This window comes from Heterocephalus glaber, unplaced genomic scaffold (genome assembly GCF_053883595.1).
Source record: "Heterocephalus glaber isolate CG9 unplaced genomic scaffold, H.glaber_assembly_v1.0 deba00000122, whole genome shotgun sequence".
Classification (NCBI taxonomy): Eukaryota; Metazoa; Chordata; class Mammalia; order Rodentia; family Bathyergidae; genus Heterocephalus; species Heterocephalus glaber.
The window spans coordinates 74,244,452-74,265,465 of NW_028258138.1; the positions used below are offsets into that span (position 1 = coordinate 74,244,452).

Here is a 21,014-nt window from a genome sequence, read left to right on the forward strand (position 1 = left end):
TGTTGGTTTAGGATTAGGGTTAGGGTTACCAAGGAAGCCAACTTACTAACATTCTTCTGGAATGGAACTTGTTCACAAGTCAAGGACTTTGTACCTCCAGAATAGCCAGACATGATGTTGTACACCTATAATCCCAGCACTCTGGAGGCCGAGGCAGGAGTATAGTAAGTTTGAGGCCAGCCTGGGCTGGATAGGGAGTTCCAGGCCAACCTAGACTACACAGCAAGACCCTGTTTCAAAAACTAAAAAACAGGATCCAACACGGCTGATGAGGATAACATGGTGTGTTAGAGAGACTCAGAGAAGAGTGATCAAAAAATACAGGTGTTCGGGCCGGGGATTTAGCTCAGTGGTTCCGGTGCCTGCCTCGAAAGCGCAAGGTCCCGAATTCGATCCCTGGTACCGAAAAAGAAAAAAAAGAAAGAAAAAAAATACAGGTGTTCTGAAATAGGGGAGGGAATCACACCCAGAAATGGAAAATCAATCAGAAAGATGTTCTATTTAGATCAAACCAAATATCTAGGTTGTTGAAAAGGGGAAGAACTGCACTTCCCCACCCTGGGGGAGCACACCATTTTGCGAAGGACTCTTAACAGCCTGAGCGAAGAAGCTGGACACCAGAGCAGCCAGGCTTCTGGGATGGACTCATTACATGCCCTTTCCCAGCTGAAACAGGAAACTCACCTTGGGAGAAGCCATGACCACCAAAGACAGACAGGCAGGCAGACAGGCAGGCAGGCAGGCATCCCCACCCCATCCTTCCAAACACCAGGCAATACTGCATCAGGTGGCATCCTATCTGGCGCCCCTGCGCCAGTAAGGGAAGTCTCCAACCTCTAGCCTGAGAGAGGCTGACACCACCAACTGGGGGCAGCACTGAACCCATTAGCAGGGAGCTGCGGATCACAACCCTGGAGATGTGCAGGAGGAAAGAGACTGAACAGTCAGTCCAGAGTGGGCCCTTTCCTGTTGTTTACAGTGGAAAGATGAGTCAGTGAGAAATTCTAAACACCAACCACCATCACGCACGGCAGGCAGTGTCCCTAAACCAAGCCTGGGGACCCTCACCCGTGGGCTGGAAAGGGGAGCTCTTGAGACAAGAATAGTTTGGGACCTGAGCCCAAAGGAGTAAAGGAGGTTGGCTGGCACAGAAAACTTTTGGTGATGTACTAGGTGGAAAGTCCCTGGGGGGAGAACACAGAGACAACCACAGGATTTTCCCAGCAGCAGGGGATCAGGAGTGATAGGGCACTGGCAGAAGGCAAACGAGAGCTCAGATCAGGCAAATTATTTCACATCCTTCTCTTCCCAGTTTCATCAAAGTAGCTGGATTTTGGGACACAGACAAAAGACTAAAGTTAACTACTAAAGTTAACTACTAAACAAAGCATGGCTTGCAGCAAGGAGGTGGGCTCAAAGAAATGACATCCCTCATCATCCCTGGGAAGGCAGTAAACAGCCCACAGATGGGGAGATTGGTGTGGCTGCCTGCAAGCAGACTGTGCCAAGAGCAGGAGAGCTGGGAGGATGCCGCGGCTGTCTGGCCTACAAGCCATGTGGAGATTGTTTCTGCTTCCTTGCTTATATCTCACTGTGCACTAAACTGAAATCAAAATGGATCAACGATCTAAATGTTAAAACAGACACTTAACCTGCTGGAAGATAAAATAGGCACAACTCTTGAAGTCATAGGTGTAGGTAAGGAATGCACAAGAAATAACATCAATAATCAATGAAAGGGATTACATCAAATTCAAAAGCCTCTTCACAACAAAGGAAACAACTAACAGAGTGAAGAGACAACCTGCAGAATAGGGAAAAACCCCATACTTTGGACAGAGGACTAATATCTAGACTATATAAAGAACTCAAAAATATTAGACCCCTCCCCTAAAATTAAAGACCCAATCAAGGGCTGTGGATTTAGCTCAGTGGTTCTGCTGTCTGCTCCACAAGCACAAGGTCCCAAGTTTGATCCCCGGTACCAAAAAAAAAAGACCCAATCAAAAACTGGGCAACTGAAATCAATATACATTTCTCTGAAGTACAAATGGCCCATAAGTACATGAAACAACATTGAACATCACTGGTCATTAGAAAAATCCAAATTAAAACAATACTGACATTCCACCTTACCCCAGAAAGAATAATCATCATCAAGAAATCAAATAACAATAACAAATGGCAGTGCGGCTATGGTGAGAAAGGAACCTTCTACATTGTTGGTGGGAACGTAAACTAGTACAGCCACTATGGAAATCAGTATGGGGGATTCCTCAAAAAACTAAAACTATAATTTCGACTTGATCCAGTTATTCCCCTTATAAATATCTTCCCCAAAGAGTTAAAGTCATCATATCACAGTGATACATGCCTACCTATGTTTATAGCAGCACAATTCATATTAGCCACATCTTGGAAGCAGCCTGTATGTCCATCAACAGATAAATGAATAAATAAAATATGGTATTTATACATAATGGAGTAATAATCTGCTATAAAGGAGGATAAATTAAATCATTTTTAGGAAAATGGTCATATCTTGAAATCATAATGTTAAGTAAAATAAATCAGACACACAAGCTTAAATACTATATGATTTATCTTATGAGAAACTAAGTATAAATACATTAAAGAGCAAAATGAAAGACAGATAAAAGGAAACAGAGAGCTAGATCTTCTGCAAATAGGAAGGGGACCAAAAGATTGAGAGAGTGGGAAAAGGAGATGTGTCATGTACATGATGTACCAAATACTCAGAATGAAAGTAGTTATTATGTGTTGCAAATATGTACTAATAAATTAAACAAAAGAAACAGAGAAGTAACTAGAAAAAACCAACAAAACAGATACAGCCAGACTCCCACCTCAGGGACTAGGGACAAGAGGGACTGGCTAGGAGCAATGTTATGAAAGGCCCAGTTCAATATCTACACAGTCCAAGCAACTCAGTGGGAGGCAGTAGATGCAGAAGTTGTCAATGGCTCTATTCTTTCTCAGACACCATGAATTAATAGGACATGAGCATCACCCCTTTTCCTATTATTGCCACTAGCACAGTCACTTATTTCTAGATCAAGGATTCATGTGGAGGTTGAACTGAGCTTGGAGACACCCACTGACTGTGAGGTAAACTCCCAGTCATCTGCATAGTTCTCCCTTGGGTTTTTCTTTCTTTCTGCTGTTATCCTCCTTTACACCTACAAAACTGGGCACATCCAGGTCTCAGCATCTGGTACAGAATTAAACTATAACTTAGGATTCTTTTTTTTAAAAAACAGGACAATAAAAACTCTTAAACTAAAATGCTTCACTATTATTCATCTTTTCAATGTTTGGGGTTTTATTTTTAGATTTTACTGTTTAAAGATTTCTTATAATATTTTTAAGCAGGGCAGGGTATCCCAAGACCTCAACATCTGGTCATAAGTTACTTGCAGAACTGTAGCATAGTTTTCTTTCTTTTGAAAAATAATTAATCTGTGATGTTTTTAATGGATAGCAAATGAACAAAAACAGATTTAATCTTGACATGGTTTTAGCAGTAAGACTGGACTTTATCAGACCCCATGATCAGGGATCGTCTGGAAAAGTTTAGTGATTAGGTTCCAAGGAAAACTCCAGGGAAGGACCCTTGATCTGCCAGCTGATTAACAGCATAAGCTCTGCAGGCTGCCCTCATCCCTCCCAGAGTCTCCTTTGTTTGAAGAGGGCTCTTGGCTGCTGGTCCTGGCTCCCGAGATGGTCATCCACCTCTTCAAAGCTCTCACAAGTGCTACAATCAGAAAACGTCCCTATGCTTTTGTGGATACTATGGGTCCTCTGGTCTCACTATGTCCACGTAAGCTACAGGACAGGACCCAAATCTTGTCCAATCTCCTGAGGGCCAGAAAGCCCAGCTTCCCCCTATATAGATTAAGTCCCAGTTTGCTCAACCCTGATGATTTGCTTGGGTTGAATGTATCCCCAAAGTTGATGTGATTGAAATTTAATTCCCAAAGCCAAACATTTAAGAGGCATTTAGGCCATGAGGGCTCTGTCCTTGGGAATAGATGCTATGATCATGGGAGAGAGTTTGTTATTTCAGTAGTGAGTTTGTTACAAAAGTGAGTTCAACCCACTGTTGCGCTCTTGAGCTCTCTTACCCTCCTCCTTCTGTCATGGGCTGGCACAAGGATGCCCTTGCCAGATGCCAGTCCCCTGATCTTGGACTTCCCAGGCCCCAGAACTGTGAGAAATCTCTGCTCTTTATAAATTGTAGTTTGTGGTATTCTCTAATAGCAGCACAAAACAGACTAAGGCAGGGGTCTCCGAGGCTGTTCTACCACAGATACCCACCCTGTCAAAAAACAGGACATGTCCCCCACCGCCATCCCATGCTCCTAGGGCAGAAAAGCTGAGTGGGTCCCAGCACCTGGAAGGAAGCTCCCCCGCTGCCATCCCAAGCTCCTAGGGCAGGGAAGCTGAGCTGGTCCCAGCACCTGGTAGGAAGCTCCCCGCTGCCATCCCAGGCTCCTAGGGCAGAGAAGCTCAGCCAGTCCCAGCACCCAGGAGGAAGCTCCCCCACCGCCATCCCAAGCTCCTAGGGCAGAGAAGGTGAGCCGGTCCCAGCACCTGGAAGGAAGCTTCCCCCGCCGCCATCCCAAGCTCCTAGGGCAGAGAAGCTGAGCCAGTCCCAGCACCCAGAAGGAAGCTCCCCAGCCACCATCCCATGCTTCTAGGCCACAGAAGCTGAGCCGGTCCCACCACCCAGAAGGAAGCTCCCCAGCTGCCATCCCAAGCTGCTAGGGCAGAGGTGAGCCACGTAGGCGCCAGAACCCCCCACCACCACCACCCCCGTGGAAATGAGAAGACACATAAGCCTCAAAAACAGACTTCTGGATCACATGCAGCAACCCCAAAGGGAAATGAGATGGAACAATCTGATAACCACCTGGACTCTCTCTGCACTGGCAACAAAAGAGGATCTGGGAAAAATGAAATCAGAAATAATTACTCAGATAACAGCAAAGATTTTGCTCATGGTGCAAGAAATGATTAACAAATCTAGAGAGGACACAGATAAAAAAATAGAAGGATCTGAGGAACATGATGGAATCCCAACATAGGAAACAAATGGAATCCATAAAACAGACGCAAACAGATTTCCAGGAGATTAAAAACTCCATCGAAAGTCTGAGCAGCAGAATGAACCAATGTGAGGATAGAATTTCAGATATAGAAGAAAAGATTGCAATTAGTGACCAGGAAAAGAAAAATTGCTTTAAAATTGTAAGGGAACATGAGAAATCAATCCAGCAGCTGCTAGATGATGCAAAGAAGAATAACGTAAGACTGATTGGAGTCAATGAAGAAAGAGGAGAGAGTGCAGATGACATAAAAAAACTCTTCACAGAAGTGATGGCAGAAAACTTCCCAAGGAGGGGAAAAGAACTTGACATACAGATAAGTGAGGCATATAGGACTCCAGCTAGCCTTGATCAAAAAAAATCTACACATAGGCATATAATAGTTAGGATTCCAGAAATCCAACAGAAGAACAAAATTCTACAAGCAGTGAGAGAAAAGAAACAAATCACATACAAAGGAAAGCCCATCAGAATCACAGCAGACTTCTCAACACAAACCCTCAAGGCAAGAAGAGCTTGGAGTGATGTATTTCAAGCCCCAAAGGAAAACAGCCTCCAACCCAGACTGATGTACCCTGCAAAACTATCTTTCAAAATTGATGGAGAAATAAGATACTTCCATGATAAAGAGCACCTCAGGAACTTCATGAATATCAAACCGGCACTCCAAAAAATTTTAGACAATACCCTAGGAAAAGACAGTGAAGCTGGAGGAAAGATAGCCTCTTTAATAAATGGTGCTGGAAAAATTGGGCTTCAACTTGCCAAAGATTCAAACTAGACCTATATCTCTCACCATGCACTAAACTAAAATCAAAATGGATTAAAGATCTAAATATTAAAATAGAAACTCTGAACCAGCTGGAACAGAGGTTAGGTAGAACCCTTGGAGACATCGGTGTAGGAAAAGATTTTATGAACAAAACCTCATTTGCCCGTGAACTAGCACAAACAATCAACAAGTGGGATCTCTTCTTATTAAAAAGCTTCTGCAAAGCAAGAGAAACCACCAGCAGTGTGAAGAGACAACCCACAATGTGGGAAAAAATCACCTGCTCTTCCTCAGACAAAGATCTACTATCTTGAATCCATAAAGAACTTAAAAAGATCAGACCTCCCAAATTTAAAGACCCAATCTGAAAATGGGCATCTGAAATGAACAGACATTTCTCAGACAAGGAAGTAGAAATAGCAAATAAATACATGAAAAAATGTTCAACATCACTGGTCATTCGAGAGATGCAAATGAAAACAAAGCTGAGATTCCACCTCACTCCAGAAAGAATGGCTGCTATCATGAAATCAACCAATAACAAATGCTGGGGGGGCTGTGGGGAAAGAGGAACCCTGCTCCACTGCTGGTGGGAGTGTAGACTGGTGCAACCACTGTGGAAATCAGTATGGAGATACCTCAAAGAACTAGGACTGGAAGTCCCATTTGACCCAGCTATTCCACTGCTGGGGATCTTCCCCAAAGAATTAAAAGAATCATACCACAATGATATATGTGCACCCATGTTCATAGCAGCACAGTTTGTGATAGCTAAAACTTGGAAACAGCCCAAATCCCCATCAACTGGAGACTGCATCAAGAAAATGTGGTTTTTTTTATAAAATGGAGTACTACTCAGCCATAAAAAATGAGAAATTAGAGACATTTATAGCTAAGTGGATGCACATTGAGGGAATACTCTTAAGTGAAATAAATAGGACACAGATGTGTAAGTACCAAATAGTTTCTCTGGTGTGAGAAACTGAAAGTGTAAATAAGGACTAAATGTATAATAGGTAATGTGAAATAGGAAGAAAAGGGGCAAAGGGGAAGGAAGTGGGAGGGCTAGGGGAAAGGTTAGAAGGGAATGGGATTAATATGAGAAAATGGAAAAAGAGGAACAAAATCTTTGTAAATAGGGAGGACTGGAGGGGTTGAAGGGAGGGCTGGGCAAGGGTGAAAAATGAGAACCAAGAGAGACTATGTAAAGGTGCAAATTTCCAATGATGAATGTCATTATGTTGTATACCTAAAATGTACCAATGATTAGAATGAATAATTGATAATGTAAAATAGGAAGAAAAGGTCCAAAGGGGTAGGGGTAGTGGGAGGGGCAGGGGAAAGGAAAGAAGGGAAAGGAAAAAGTGATGAGAAATGGGAAAAATGGAAATAAAGTCTTTGTAAATAGGGAAGGGTGGAGGGGGTGAAAGGAGGGCTAGGAATGGGGAAAAAAAAAGAACCAAGATGCATTATGTAAAGGTACAATTCCCAATGAGAAATGTAATTGTGTTGTATACCTACAATCTACCAATAAAAGAATTTAATACACACACACACAAAAAAAGACAGTGAGGATTACAGCCCCAGGAAACCCAGCAGAATGAATCCATTGGGCGTGACAAATTAAATGCAAAGGGGGAGAATCCAACAAAAAGAAAAAGTCATGACAAGGCTTTTAAAACTTTTAACTTCATCTCCCTAATGAGTGTATAATTCAATCTTGTTATTGTACTGATTAGTATTTGTCTGATTCTAGAGTTGCACACCTTTCCTTGTGCGGTACTGGCTATTTATCATCTTCTTATGTCTACTTTTTAATTGGGTTGTCTATTAATGAGCTCTAAGAATTCTTTACATATTCTGGTCACAGGTTATATGCATTGTAAATAAGGTCTGTTTAAGGACTACTTTTCATTTTAATGATGTCATTTACAGTTCTAAATTTTGATGGAATCTCATTTATCAATTTTTTTCTTTTATACATCATGTCTTTTGTATACTAGGTAGTTTTTGCCTACTCTGAATTCATAAATATTTTCCCTTATAATTTCTTCTTAAAGTTTTATACTTTGAAGCTTTCATATTTAGATTCATAGATCCCTTCAAGTTATATTCATGTATGGAAATAAAGAGTTGAGGTTAACTTTTATATACGGATACCAGATGTTCTAGTGCCGTTTGCTGAAACACTATCCCTTCCTTGGCTCTTGAATCGAGTTTATATTCTATAAAATGCTAATGTTAAATAATCTTTCAAAACTAAGTGGACCATATATGTGTGGTTCTATTTCTAGAGTCTCTGTTTTATTCCAATGATCTATATGTCTTTCCTTACACCAACACTGCCTTGATTACTGTAGCTTTAGAAGAAGTCTTAAAATTGGGTGCTAAACGTCTTCCAACACTGTTTTTGTTTTTGTTTTTGGCTTTTCTGGGTCCTTTGTACTCCTACATAACTTTTAAATTTCAATATCCAGTTCTTCATTTATAGCAAGTATACACAGACTTGAATTTTTATATATACCTTGTGTTTTCTAATCCTGCTAAATTCAAGTACAAGTTCTAGGGGCTCTGAGAGATTTCTTAGTATTTTCTCTGTAGATGATCATTTCATCTACATATAAAGATTTTGCTTCTACCTTGCCAATCCTATCTTAGTTGTGTCATTTTGTTGCCAGACTATTTTGGTGGGGACTAGGTTTCAAAGTTTAATGGACAGATAAAGAGTAAGCATATCTGCCCTTGTTCCCCACCTTAAGGAGAAAGCATTGTATGTTCTCCATTTATATAAGGCATTCTCGCTGGAAGTATGGAGTACATGTCTTTAATCTGCTGAGAAGGTTCTGTTCTACTTCTAGTCTCCTGATAGCTTTTACCATGAACAGCTGTAGAATTTAGTCCAAAACTTTTTCTCCAACTAGTGACAGGATCATATGGCTTTTGCCTTTCCTCTGTTAAAATGATGACTTTTGGGGGTGGATCTTCCTTCCAATGCTGAACCAACACTGCCATCCCTATAACAAAACCACTTTCTACATCCTGCCAGATCTGACTTCTAAGAGTTGGTTTTGTTAAACAAATTTCTATCTATGTTCATACTTTTTTCTTCTATTATCTTTATCCAGTTTTAGGATTAGCACAATGTTGAGTTCCTAAAATGAGGGGAGAAGTGTTCCTTCTTTTTTCTGCTTTAAATGTTTGATATAATTTATCAGTTAAAATGTTTATGAGCCTGCTGTTGTCATATAGGTAGGTTTTCAAGCTAGGAATATACTTTCTTTAATAGGTGCTATTCAAATTTTATATTTCCTCCAGAGTTAGTTTCATTAATTTGTCTTCCAAGGTACTTCTTAGAAGTTGTCAAATTTATTTCAAAACAGATTTTTGAAATATGCTTTCTATATCCTTTTAAATTCTGTAAAATCTGTGGTAATGTCTCCTAGATCTTGATATTGTAATTTTAAAAATATATAATTGATACTGTGTAACAGGAAGAAAAGGTCTAAAGGAGCAGGGGAAGTGGGAGGGGTAGGGGAAAGGAAAAAAGGGAAAAGAAAACCTATGAGAAAAGGAGAAAAATGGAAACAAGTCTTTGCAAATAGGGAAGGGTGGAGGGTGTGAAGGGAGGGCAAGGGAAGGGGGAAAAAATAAGAACCAAGATACTCATGTAATGGTACAAGATCCCAATGATGAATATAACTGTATTTTATACCAAAAATGTACCAATAAACTTAATGGGGGAAAAAAAAACAGGACACTCTGGCCCATGCATTCCCCATGGATAGACCCTGGAGCCCAGCAAGGAAGAGCCCATGGCTGTCCCACAGCACTGCCCACGAGGTGCCCCCTAGACACAGGTCCCGTTGGGGTTTCTGCTCTGCAAAGTCCTGAACTGATGGCTGTCGATGCCACCAAAGGAAGCTGGGTGTGGAGGCCATCCTTCCATCTCCAGCCCCTGCAGACACATAAATTCTGTAGGTAAGAAAGGAGAGAATCCCACTGCTGCAGCTGTTAATGGAAATGTAAAGAGCTCCTCTCTTCCTCAGGTTGGGGCAGGCTGACATTTAAGGGTTGACAGTTTGAGTCACTTTTGCGTTCCTTTCCTGCTCCTTCCTCCTGTCTTCTCCTTCCTCTGACACCCTACCCTTTCTACTCAGAGTTGAGACATCCTCCACCTCTCCTGCCCAGGGTGGTACTAATCCTGGCCCTTCCTCATCAGAGCTGCCCCGCTCCACATGGAAAGCTCCATGAGCAGAGAAGGTGACAGCTCAGGCCCTTAGACTCCCTGTAGCAGAGCTATTCTCAGGAAGTGGTTGAGAGGAAGAATATGATCAACCCTGGCCTCAATGGTCAGACAAAACCAGAAAGTCCCCAGGAGGTCACTGTTACTGCTGATAATGGTTCAAATACCTCTTAGCTGTACTGACACTGGTGATCACCTTTTTTTTGGAGACAGATTCTCACTACATTGCCCAGGCTAGGCCAGGCTGGGCTCAAGGGGTCCTCCTTCCTCAGCCTCCTGAGTGTTGGGACTACAGGTACATAATACCAGGTCTGTCTCCTCACCCCTGAGTGTCTTTCTTCCCTCCCTGCCTTTCCTCATACTTCCTCTTGTGGACCCTAAGTGACTGGCTCATTCACTGCCAAGTCTCACGGCTTTCTATCCCAGCTAGAGGCCAGCACCAACCCCCCAACTCCCACTGGCCTCTAGAACTTCAGCACAGCTGCCTGCTGCATCTCCAGTTCCACCTGGTTATCTAACACAATAGGATCCTTGAGTCTTCTCCAGCCAAATGCACCCTTCCCATAGCAACTTCCTTCCAGGCAAAGGCGCACCCCTCCTTTCAAATATCAGGCCCAGGCCACAGTCTCCTCCGCTTCTCACTCCTCTTCTCACCCTGTGGCAACTCCCACCAGTTCTACCTTCATCAGTGTGACCACTCACTCCTCACCCCCTCCTGCCACCAGCCACCAAACCACCAGCACTATGCTTTCAGACCAGTCTTCTCTCCGTCTCATCTCCCTTGGCCAGTCGGTCGGATCATGACACTCCCCACTCTGCCCATCACACAAAACAAAATCCAAATCCTTCCCGCTACCAGGCAGCAGATGCCCAGGCAGCAGATGTGGGTGACCCCTGGGTGGGAAGGAGGGCAGGAAGAAAGGGAAGCTCAATCAGAGACAGATACCAAAAAGGGTATGGGAACAGCTAGGAGGGACATAACTTCCCAAGACAGGCTGAGTGGAACAGGGAAATGTCCCAAAGGTGACAAGAGGCTGCTTCTGTCACCCAATACTGGTCTGTTGTTCCAAACTCACTCCCTGTTAAGCTCTGCCTCACCCCTGCATGTGGGCTTGCTGGTCTGCTTGCAACATCTCCAGCCATACCAGGTTCGGGGGCCTTTGCAACTGCCAGTTTCTGTGCCTCAAACGGAGATCTTCCTCTAGATGTGCTCAAGATTTTCCCCTTCACTTTACACTGTCCTCTGCTCACAGCACCTCCACACAGTGGCCGTTCTGGACCATCCTATGTAAAACCACCCTCCACATAATCTCTCTCTCCGTATTCTCTCTGTTACTCTTTATTGTAACTTAAACATTGCTGCTGGACATTACTGTCTTCCTCTCCCACTAGAATGAAAATCACACAGGAGCAAGGAGCTTGGTTCCCTGTCACCCAAGGACACGTTGAATGAATGAAGGTCAGGTCTCACAGAATGTAAACAATGTCGGGTTTACATTCTCTTCCTGAGAAAGGGCAGAATTTCTAAGAGAAACACTAGTATAAGAGATGGTTACAATTTAATCAAGGTCCTAATGCTCATCTTTTAAAGAAATATGATCAAACTCTATACTTAGTTATAAGTTATATAAAAAACAACATAAAACTTTCTAAAATGCATGTGCTTTGGTATGGTTCAGTGGCAGAGCACTTGCCTAGCATGTGTGAGGCCTTGGATTCCATATCCAGCATCACACACACACACACACACACACACACACACACACACACACACACACATTAAAACTGAAACTAAAAGTTAAAATGGAGGGCAGGGATAGGAAAGGGAGGGGAAGGGGAAGGGGATAAAAAATAATTATGATGTGTTATGTACATGGACTGACACCCAGTGATGAATGTAATCATTATGTACTGAAAGTGTGTACTAGTAAAAAATAAAAATAAAAAACTAGAAAATTAAATACATGTGTTTTCATGAGAATAAGAATAACAATGAAGCATATATATAGTTTGATGTGATGTGATATGGTATCACAACTCACTGTTCAAGATTATCATCAAAAGCAGAATAAATCTCTTTAATAAGGTCACAAAATTTAGACAGATTTTCACCGATGTCTTTAAAGATATGTGTGGAGAAGACTGAAGATTACCTGTCGCTTTGAGACATCTAACAAGAAATGTCTGCATCTTACTAAGGATCCTGCATCCCCAGAGCAGCCAGCAGCCCAGACTGGAAAGGACGCCCAGGGAAGGGCTCCAGTTCCTGACTGTCTGCCTTTGCACTGCCACATGGCTCCAGGGCTTTGTTCACTTGGCCCCATTCTCTCTTCAACACAGGGAAAGGGATGCTGGGGGACTCCTGCAGTGGACTTAGCTGCTGGCTTTTAGAGCGGAAGTCTTACTCCATTTGCATCTATGTACTTCTTTTTCTCATTGCAAATTTCCCGGTCTCAAACGCACAGCCAGTGACTGCACCGAGAGGGCCCTTCATGGCCCATGCATGAGCAGCAGAGGTGACACCTTCATCTCGACTTTAGCAGGCAAGGCTGACTTTCAAATAAAAGAGACTTGTTAATCCTCTGGTGCCCTGACCTACCTCTGCTGCTCTGGTCTCGAGAGCCTTAAGGTGTTCCCTTAAAGGCAGCCTTGCTCACAGACACACTGTTGGCTTCCAGTCAGCCTCCTCCAAATTCCATATTGAAGCCCCCCACCTCAGCCACGTGAGTTGCATTTTCTTCTGGGCACTAGCAGCATGCTGCTTTTCCCCTTTATCAGTTAAACTTCACTACCACTTTTTAAAAATCCGTTAGTGTTATAGGAGTTATTTCCTTAATAAAAGAGCAAGACCTGCGTACTTAGTTTTGTCTTTCGAAACAGACTAAGAAACTGCTCTCTCAGATCAATAATGGGTCCACCATTCAAAGCAGGTTTAGAAGCATGGGGGATTACTTTTTAATCATAGGCTACACTTCCTTTTACTAATTCCTGTCTCCCCTTCTCCCTCCGTTCTTCTCACTTTCTTTGCTTCACTGGAATTGGTTCTGGTCCTGCCACCTGCTTTGCAGTGAGGGAGAACAGACATCCAGGCTGGCACAAGCCTAGGGCTCCTGCAGAGCTGTAACAGTGAGACCCTATAGAGAGGGGCAAAGGTGACAGAGGAACCATTTTCCTCGCTAGCAAGAGCTCAGAGCAATGGAAACACTCCTCCTAAATATGCATATCAGCTGGGTATGGTGGTACACACCTGTAATCCCAGCATTCGGGAGGCTGAGGCAGGAAGACTGCTGCAAGTTGAAGGTCAGGCTGGGCAACACAGTGAGTTGAAGGCCAGCCTGAACTACATAATGAGACCCTGTCTCAAAAAACAAAAATATAAAAACACCTAAAACAAAGACAAAAACAAGTATGTATATGAAATTCTAAAAGATGATTCATATTCTTGAAATATTGAGACTATTTACCATTGTATAGCTGCCCAAAGGTGGCACCATCCTCCTTCAACAGGCTTGTTGAACAACTATTATCAGAGAGGATTTCTCAAGGTCAAAGTGAAGGTGACTGTGTCTAAAAGTACCCAGGGGAACTCTTGGTTAGGACCTGAACAGCTGGGTCCCGCAGAACCAGGCATGGTTATGGTGCCTGCCAAGTAACAGAGACGTACTTGTGCTCCAACCCTGAAGAAGCCAGCTTGCTAAGGGACCATGGGATCAGAGGAGCAGTAAAAGCGGAGTTCATCAGGGCACCCAGCAAGCCCTTTGTTTTTTTCCTGGCCGGTTCCAGTGTGGTCCTCACTGACTTCACCAGTATGCTGCCTTCACATCCACCTGCACAGGGAAGCTGGCCAGGTGTCAACTCACCTGAGAACACTGTCTCTCCAGGGTATCCAGGGAGATACACAGTCCCTCTTCCTACAGCCTCCCTAGGATGCCTGAGAAGAAATATTCAAGAGCAGAACTTAAAACTCTTCCCACTCACCAAGGTCTTCTCAGCCATCTGTTGTGACTTGTCAGCCGTCCTGGAGGCCTGCTTCCTGTCCTGGAGGTCGGCCTCACAGGGACCCAGGGAATCCTGAAGGTGTTGTGAGCTTAGCAGGGGCAACTGGTTCAGGAGTCACCTGGGTGGGCAGAGGGCAAGAGGAAAAGAAAGCCAAATCAGACAGACGCACAAAGGGATGTGGGAGTGGCTGGGAGGGGCATATCGTGCTAACGCTGGCCGTGCAGAAACAGGGAATTGGCCCAATGGTAACAGTGGGTGGCATATATTACCACCTGGGGGTTACAGAGTAGTTCCAGAACAAGTGCTTTCTTACTCCTTCAAGGACAGACTCAGGGAATACTCAGGTAAGGTGGCAGGGTCTGGGGACAGGCCTGGCAGGAGAGAGGAGGAAGGGCCAGCGAGCCACCTCCCTGCAGGCAAGAAGCAGGGCAGGTAGGTGGCCAAGGAGACCTCCTGGGCAATCAAAGCCTGCCCTTGGTAACATGGCCAGGGGAAGGAGGCCCTAGGGCGGGAGAGGACTGTCCTCAGAGATGAGTGACTCGCCCCTCAGTGTTCCCAGGGCTGAGACATGTCCTCTGTGCCCCAGAAGCCACATCCTGGTACCTGACAGGGTCCACCTGCTTCACCAGCCCAGCCTCTTGAAGTCCCCCTTCTCCTTCAGAAAGCTGCTCCCCTCTGGAAGCCATCTCGCTCTGCAGTAAAGGGTAATCTCATCTTCTCATAAGTGCGGATGACTTCTTCTTAGCCTCTATGGGCCGCCCTTCAGAAGTGATAACTTGTGAAGGTCAGTTTGCAAACCCAAAGGAATTCGGCTCCCACCATGGTAGTTCAGCAGGGAGACATCTAGAATGAAAGGGCTCACAGGATCCCATAACAAACCACATAGAAGTCGGGGAGCCTTGACTCAGGTGGTGATTCCCCCACACTTGGAGCACACTGTGAAGAGGAAATGGGAATGACTGGGCTCTCAGAGGAGGGGTAAATGGGGTAGAACTCCCTCTCTCTCAGCTCCTTCATTATGAGGTAGGAGGTAGAGCAAAGGCAAATAAACAGGAGGAAGTTGTGAGGCAAGAATTGAGAAACCAGAGCAAAGATCACAATGTTAAAATATGAGGAAACCAACAGATAAAGGTCACCCTGTCCACCCCAAAGACCCCCAGGCGTGCAAAAAACAAAAAGTCCATTGGTCTGAATTCCAATGTCACTTGCATTGTGGTTTTTGACCCCTGTTGGGTTCAGATACCACGATACTTCCTCTAAAGGCCTTGTATGGTCAAAAATGCCCAACTAATGGGGTGCTGAGTCAGGTGCCCTGTTGGGCCATGGCTCCTGTCAATCCACAGCTATAGATCTTCCCATAATCCCTGGACCTCAAGAGACCTAGTGCCTGCCCCTCTTAGGGCATGAGCTCTTTTCACTGGGCCACTCCCATCCTGCCTTGTTCACTTTTAATAAACCTTACTCTTGTCACACCTTTTGAGTGTCCTGCTCAATTCTTTGCTCAGGATACCAAGAACCTGGAGACAACTCCCCTCCATCCCATAACAATTAGATGTCCTTCTCTACATGGCAGAGAACACCAGCAGAAAGCTCATTTCAGGAGCACTAGTCCTGCCTGTGTGCACCCAGGTGCTTCCTGGAATCTGGCCACAGAGCCAAGTGGAAACAGACGCAGGACAGATGTTTCTGTAAGGAAGGGTTCTGGTTTTCTCAGGGGCTAGGCCAGGCAGCTCCACAAGGATGTCTCTCGACACTGGTCAAGCTCAGCCCATCTACTGCCAATTTTCTCAATGATTCTCCACTCCTAGTGAGGGCTCTTAGTTCCTTGACCTTGACTCTGCATGAGCACACTTGGCCCTGCATCTTCACCAGGTACCTCTCCATGTTCTGCCAGCCAGCAATAGCCCCTGGTTTGCTGCTCCTCTTGTCCTCAGACCCACAACCCTGCCCTATGACCACATGACATCACTGGGACATTCTTAGCCTTTTATCTAGAATTGGACGACTCTTGGCCATAATTATTTGATAACATTCCTGTACCCTGGATACTTTGTACTTCTGCTTTTCAAAGGACTTGAAGTCACTCACAAAAACCACGAAGTAAAGCTATTGATTATTTGAAAATTATAACTATAAAAGCTGACAATATATACAAAGTGTTTTTCTAAGCTGATTTTGCAACATATCTATTCCAGAGTTTCAAACAAAGGAAACAGGAAGGGTCACATAATTCTGATCTCAGATGAGGATGAAAAGTCACTTCCTCAGGAAGTAGCCCTCCAGCACTGACCTCCAAAGTCCTCTGTACAGAGGGAGAACATCAGGATGGACAATTCAGCCTGCCAGGTTTTCAGAAGGAAACATTCACTATATGGTCCAGTCTTAATATCAGCATTTGATAAAAGCATTCACAATATTAAAAGGAACAGTGGTGTGGGCACGAGTCTGGTAGCTTAATGCCAATCTTGTGGTTCTTGGTAGAAAGCTATGCTGCCCTCACCAACCATGCAGGAAGGTGCAAGAGGGGTCAACGGGGCAGGAGGCAGTTGGATGTGTGATGGGATTGTCATAACAACTTGAGGATAAGAGGAAGGGGCTCAGTGACCTACATTAAACAGAATGAAAAAGCATCATTCCTAAAATGCTAATATCCCTGTAAAGAAATAGAGAAGACGAATCAGTAATTAGCATGATTCTCTGATGCCTCCTCTTAAATTCCAGTTAAGCCTCCCCAAGAAATGATAGCAGAGACCACAAGGGAGCCAGGCTTCTGAGGTGTCAGCCTTGCTAGTGGTAAAGCGCATCTTGCCTCAAGAGGAGGAAGGAATATGGCAGGCATTGCTGGGTGGATGGAAAGCTGTGCAAAGATGAACACAGACCCATGGAAAGAAACTTTCCTGATTTCTATTTCTTCATAGGTTAGAATGAAAGTACAACTGGGTCACCAAAACTGTACATCAACACATCACAGGAGAAACTGTTTTAGCCCAGAGGGTGGTTCTCAAAGTGTGGTCTCTGGTTAGCATCCCCTGTCAGACATGAGATTCTTGGGTCCACTCCAGACCGGCTGACTTGGAAACGCTAGAGTGGAGCCAGGACCCCATGTACTAACAAGCTCTCCAGAAGACTCTGATGCAGACTGCAGTTTGAGAACCACTGGTCTAGAAAGTCTGAGGCTAAATATGGCAATCAGTTCCAGTAGATAGAAATGCTGCTTTGTCCCTCTGGAATTTCCCTTAGACACTGAGAGGGAGGGAGAGGTTTCCACATGTTTGTTGCAGGTGAATAATCAGAAGTGCAAGGCTTGAAGAGGAAAGACATATGATATGAGAAATGGGTACACAGGGTAAATTGTCAGTGGCCAATCCAAGTCTCAAGTTTAATTAACCATCCTGAGGATTTTGTTTAAATCCTTTCAATAGCCAATGCGCTGATATAGCTCAAAACTAAAAAGACACAGAGGGTATACACCTGGCCCTCTCCTAGGTTCCTAACACCAATGTCCCTTCCAGAATCAGCCATGTCATCAGTGTCTTCTAGAGATATGGTATAAAAAGGTTGATTGATTGATTGACTGTACTAGGAATTAGAGCTAAGGCCTTTGCATTGAGCTATAACCCCAACCCTTATTATTTTTTTCTTAGGGCTGGGCTCAAACTTGCAATCCTCCTGTCTCAGTCTTTCAGAGTGCTGGGATTACAGGCATGTGCTACCATATCTAGTTAAAAAGTTATTTTTATCATGAGACTTTTTCTTCAATACAAATGATAGTTATAGTAGTTTGTATCTAGATGTTCCCCCAAAGGCTGACAGGCTTAGAGGTGGGGCTTTGGGGAAGTGACTGGATCATAGGTGTGTGATGCTCATCAGTAGATTAGTCCACTGATGAGTTTATAGCTAAATGTGACTTGGGAGGTGAAGCCTGATTGGAGGAGGTGGGTAACTGGGGGTGTGGGCTGGAAGATCTCCTCTCCCTTGATGTCTCTGCTTCCTGCAGCCATGCCATGACCTATTTTTCCTCTGGCATGCCATTCTGCCTTGAAACAAGACAACTATGGATGGGAATCTATACAAACTATGAGCCAAAATAAACCTTTCCTTAAGTGATGCATGTTGGATGTTGTGTCTCAGCAATGAGAAAGTAAATAAGACATTAGCATATTGGGGCCAGGGATTTAGCTCAGTGGTTTTGCCAGCTGCTGCACAAGCACCAGGACCTGAGTTCAATCCCCGATACCAAAAATAAGACATTAGTGTATTACACACATATACTGTTCTACATCTTGCTTTTTTCATTGAAAAAAATATATATGTATATATACTGTTTGTTTTTGGTACCAGGATTGAACTTGTTCACTGAATATATTTTGAAGGCTACTTCATACCACCCTTAAGAGTTCTGAGTATTTAAAAACATGCAACCGCCCAGGGCATGGTATCTTCTCTACAAAGAAACAGGATCTGCTGAGCTACTACCACATGATGCCTGTGAATTCCTTAGTGAACCTCCTGCAGGGAAGCTATCCTCAGATTTTCCACAGGCAACTCTCGACAGGCTCTACTAAAATGTTGTTTCATAACAGAAGAGGTGACATGGAAATTCTCAGCCAAGTCATTAAAATCCAACAGTAACTGTAAGATAACACCAGTACCCAATGACTCAGGTGTTGTAGGACACACAGTAGAGAGCAGCTTTAACATGTAATACAATGGAGTATTATTCAGCCAGAAGAATGGAATTTTGTCATCTGTAGAAAAATGTATCTGAAAATCACCACGTTGAATAAAATAAGCCAGACTCAGAAAGACAAATATCACATGTTCTCCTTAATATATAGAGTCTAAAAAGATGACAAGAAAGTAGAGTGCAGGTAACGGATATGAACATGATCAAAATACATTACAGTATAAACATTGAAACCTCCGAAAACATGAAGTGGGGAGGGGAGGTAATGATGGGGAATGATTGGTACATGTACATATCTACCAAAATGAAACCCATTAATCTGTATAACCAATATGCACTAATAAAAAATCTGGGGGAAAAAAACCAAAAACAATGAGATGTCTTGGAACTTTTTAACTATAAGACTAGTAATTTAAAATCACATCTTATTGATAAGAATTAACAAAAATCATGAAAGGATAAGGAAACGAATTATAAGGAACACTTACTACCTAGTAAAGCCAATCTCCAGCTTAGAATCAAATACATAACCTAGAATAAAATTATATATATATAAAGTCTATCCTTCTACCAGCTTCCATTAAAGCAACATTTCCTTCAGAATTTTTGTTCCATCTGTCTTTCAGTACCATCAATAAGATGTCTTGTCCTTCTCTGATTTCTGCTAGATTTTCATCAAGGTAGCATTCAAATCTAAAGCATGAGAGTTAAAAAAAAAAAAAAAAAAAAAAAAAAAAAATATATATATATATATATATAAAACATTTATTGAGATAGAATTGATGTACCATGCAATTTAAAGCCTATAAATCAATGTATTTTTAGTGTAGCCACAAAATCATGCAGCCATCTCCTCAGTAAATTTTAGAACATCTTTATTACCTGGTAAAGAAATTCTGTACTCATTCACAGTCATTCCCCATAACCCCCATGGACCCTCCACCCTGGGCAACCTCCAGTCTACTTTCCATTTTTATAGATAAAGGATGCCTTCAAGAGACTCACCAGCACACTCAACACTGCTGAGGAAGCAAAATCTTCAAAACAGGCCAACAGGAATTATCTAAACTGACAAAATAAATGAAAGAGCAAGGCGAAAAAAGAAAAAGCAACTAAGAATTGTGGGATAATATCAAATGGTCTAACACACATGTAATTGGAATCTCAGAAAAAGAGGAAATAGAAAATGAGGCAGAGGAAATATTTAAAGAAATAGTGGTCAAAACTTTCCCAAAAGTAATAAAAATCATCAAACCACAAATCCAAGAAGCTAAGAGAACCTAAGCATATACATACAAAACAAAAACAATCGAACACATGTAGGCACATTATATTCAAACTACATACTGAAAAATCAAATATAAAGAAAAAAATCTTAAAAGCAGAGGGGGAAAGACAAACACATTACATACAGATGAATGAAGATAAAAATCAAAGCATATTCCTTATCTGAAACCATGCAAAGCATTAAAACCAAAAATGACATCTTAAAAGTACTGGAGGAAACAAAAATTGTCAATCCAGAATTCTCTGCTAATGACTATACTTCTCAAATGTAAAGAAGAAAGAGACTTCTAAAAATAAATGAAAACCTGAGAGAATTCATTACCAGCAGACTTGCACTAAAAGAGATGTTACAAGAAGTTTTTTCAGGCAGGAGGAATATTCCAGACAGAAATAAGCTCAGATATCCAGAAATGGTTAAAATGAGCAAACATGAAAGACACTTTAAAAACGTTTAGTTGCTTAAAAAAGTAATTGACTATTTCAAGTAAAATAGTAGTAATGTATGGTGTATTTATAGGATACATAAAAGACAAATGCACGATAAGAACAGTACAAAATTTGCGAAGGAAGAACTTAAGAGTATAATATTCTAAAGTTTTTACACTACATGTGAAGTGTTATAATGTTATTATAAGTTAAATTTGAGGATTGCTGTATGTTTAAATATTACAGAAAACATTAAAACAAAAAAATACTTCTTTCTTTTTCAAAAAAGAATCAATGCTGGGCCAGGGATTTAGCTCAGAGGTTTCGCCACCTGCTGCACAAGCACAAGGACCCCAGTTCGATCCCCGGTACCAAAAAAAAAAGAATCAATGCAGAGGTAAAATGAAATAATAAAAATTGTGGAGTCAATGTGGAGATAAATGAATGTGAAGAGTCAATGTAGGACCAGGG

At 42.7% G+C, this 21,014-nt stretch overlaps 1 protein-coding gene across 2 annotated transcripts in view; it reads right to left on the reverse strand.

Moving 5' to 3' along the window:
- Mylk (myosin light chain kinase) overlaps window positions 1-21,014 on the reverse strand; it is a 251,216-nt gene that overhangs the window by 196,460 nt on the left and 33,742 nt on the right. Inside the window, exon 2 of one of the 2 annotated variants that reach the window (XM_004873623.4) lies at window positions 14,123-14,261. In XM_004873623.4, the coding sequence (XP_004873680.2) occupies window positions 14,123-14,140 (18 nt within the window). In that variant the 5' untranslated portion in view covers window positions 14,141-14,261. Of the gene's footprint in view, window positions 1-13,391; window positions 13,530-14,122; window positions 14,262-21,014 lie in introns of those variants that run through there. The other variant, XM_087216248.1, reaches the window with a different exon arrangement.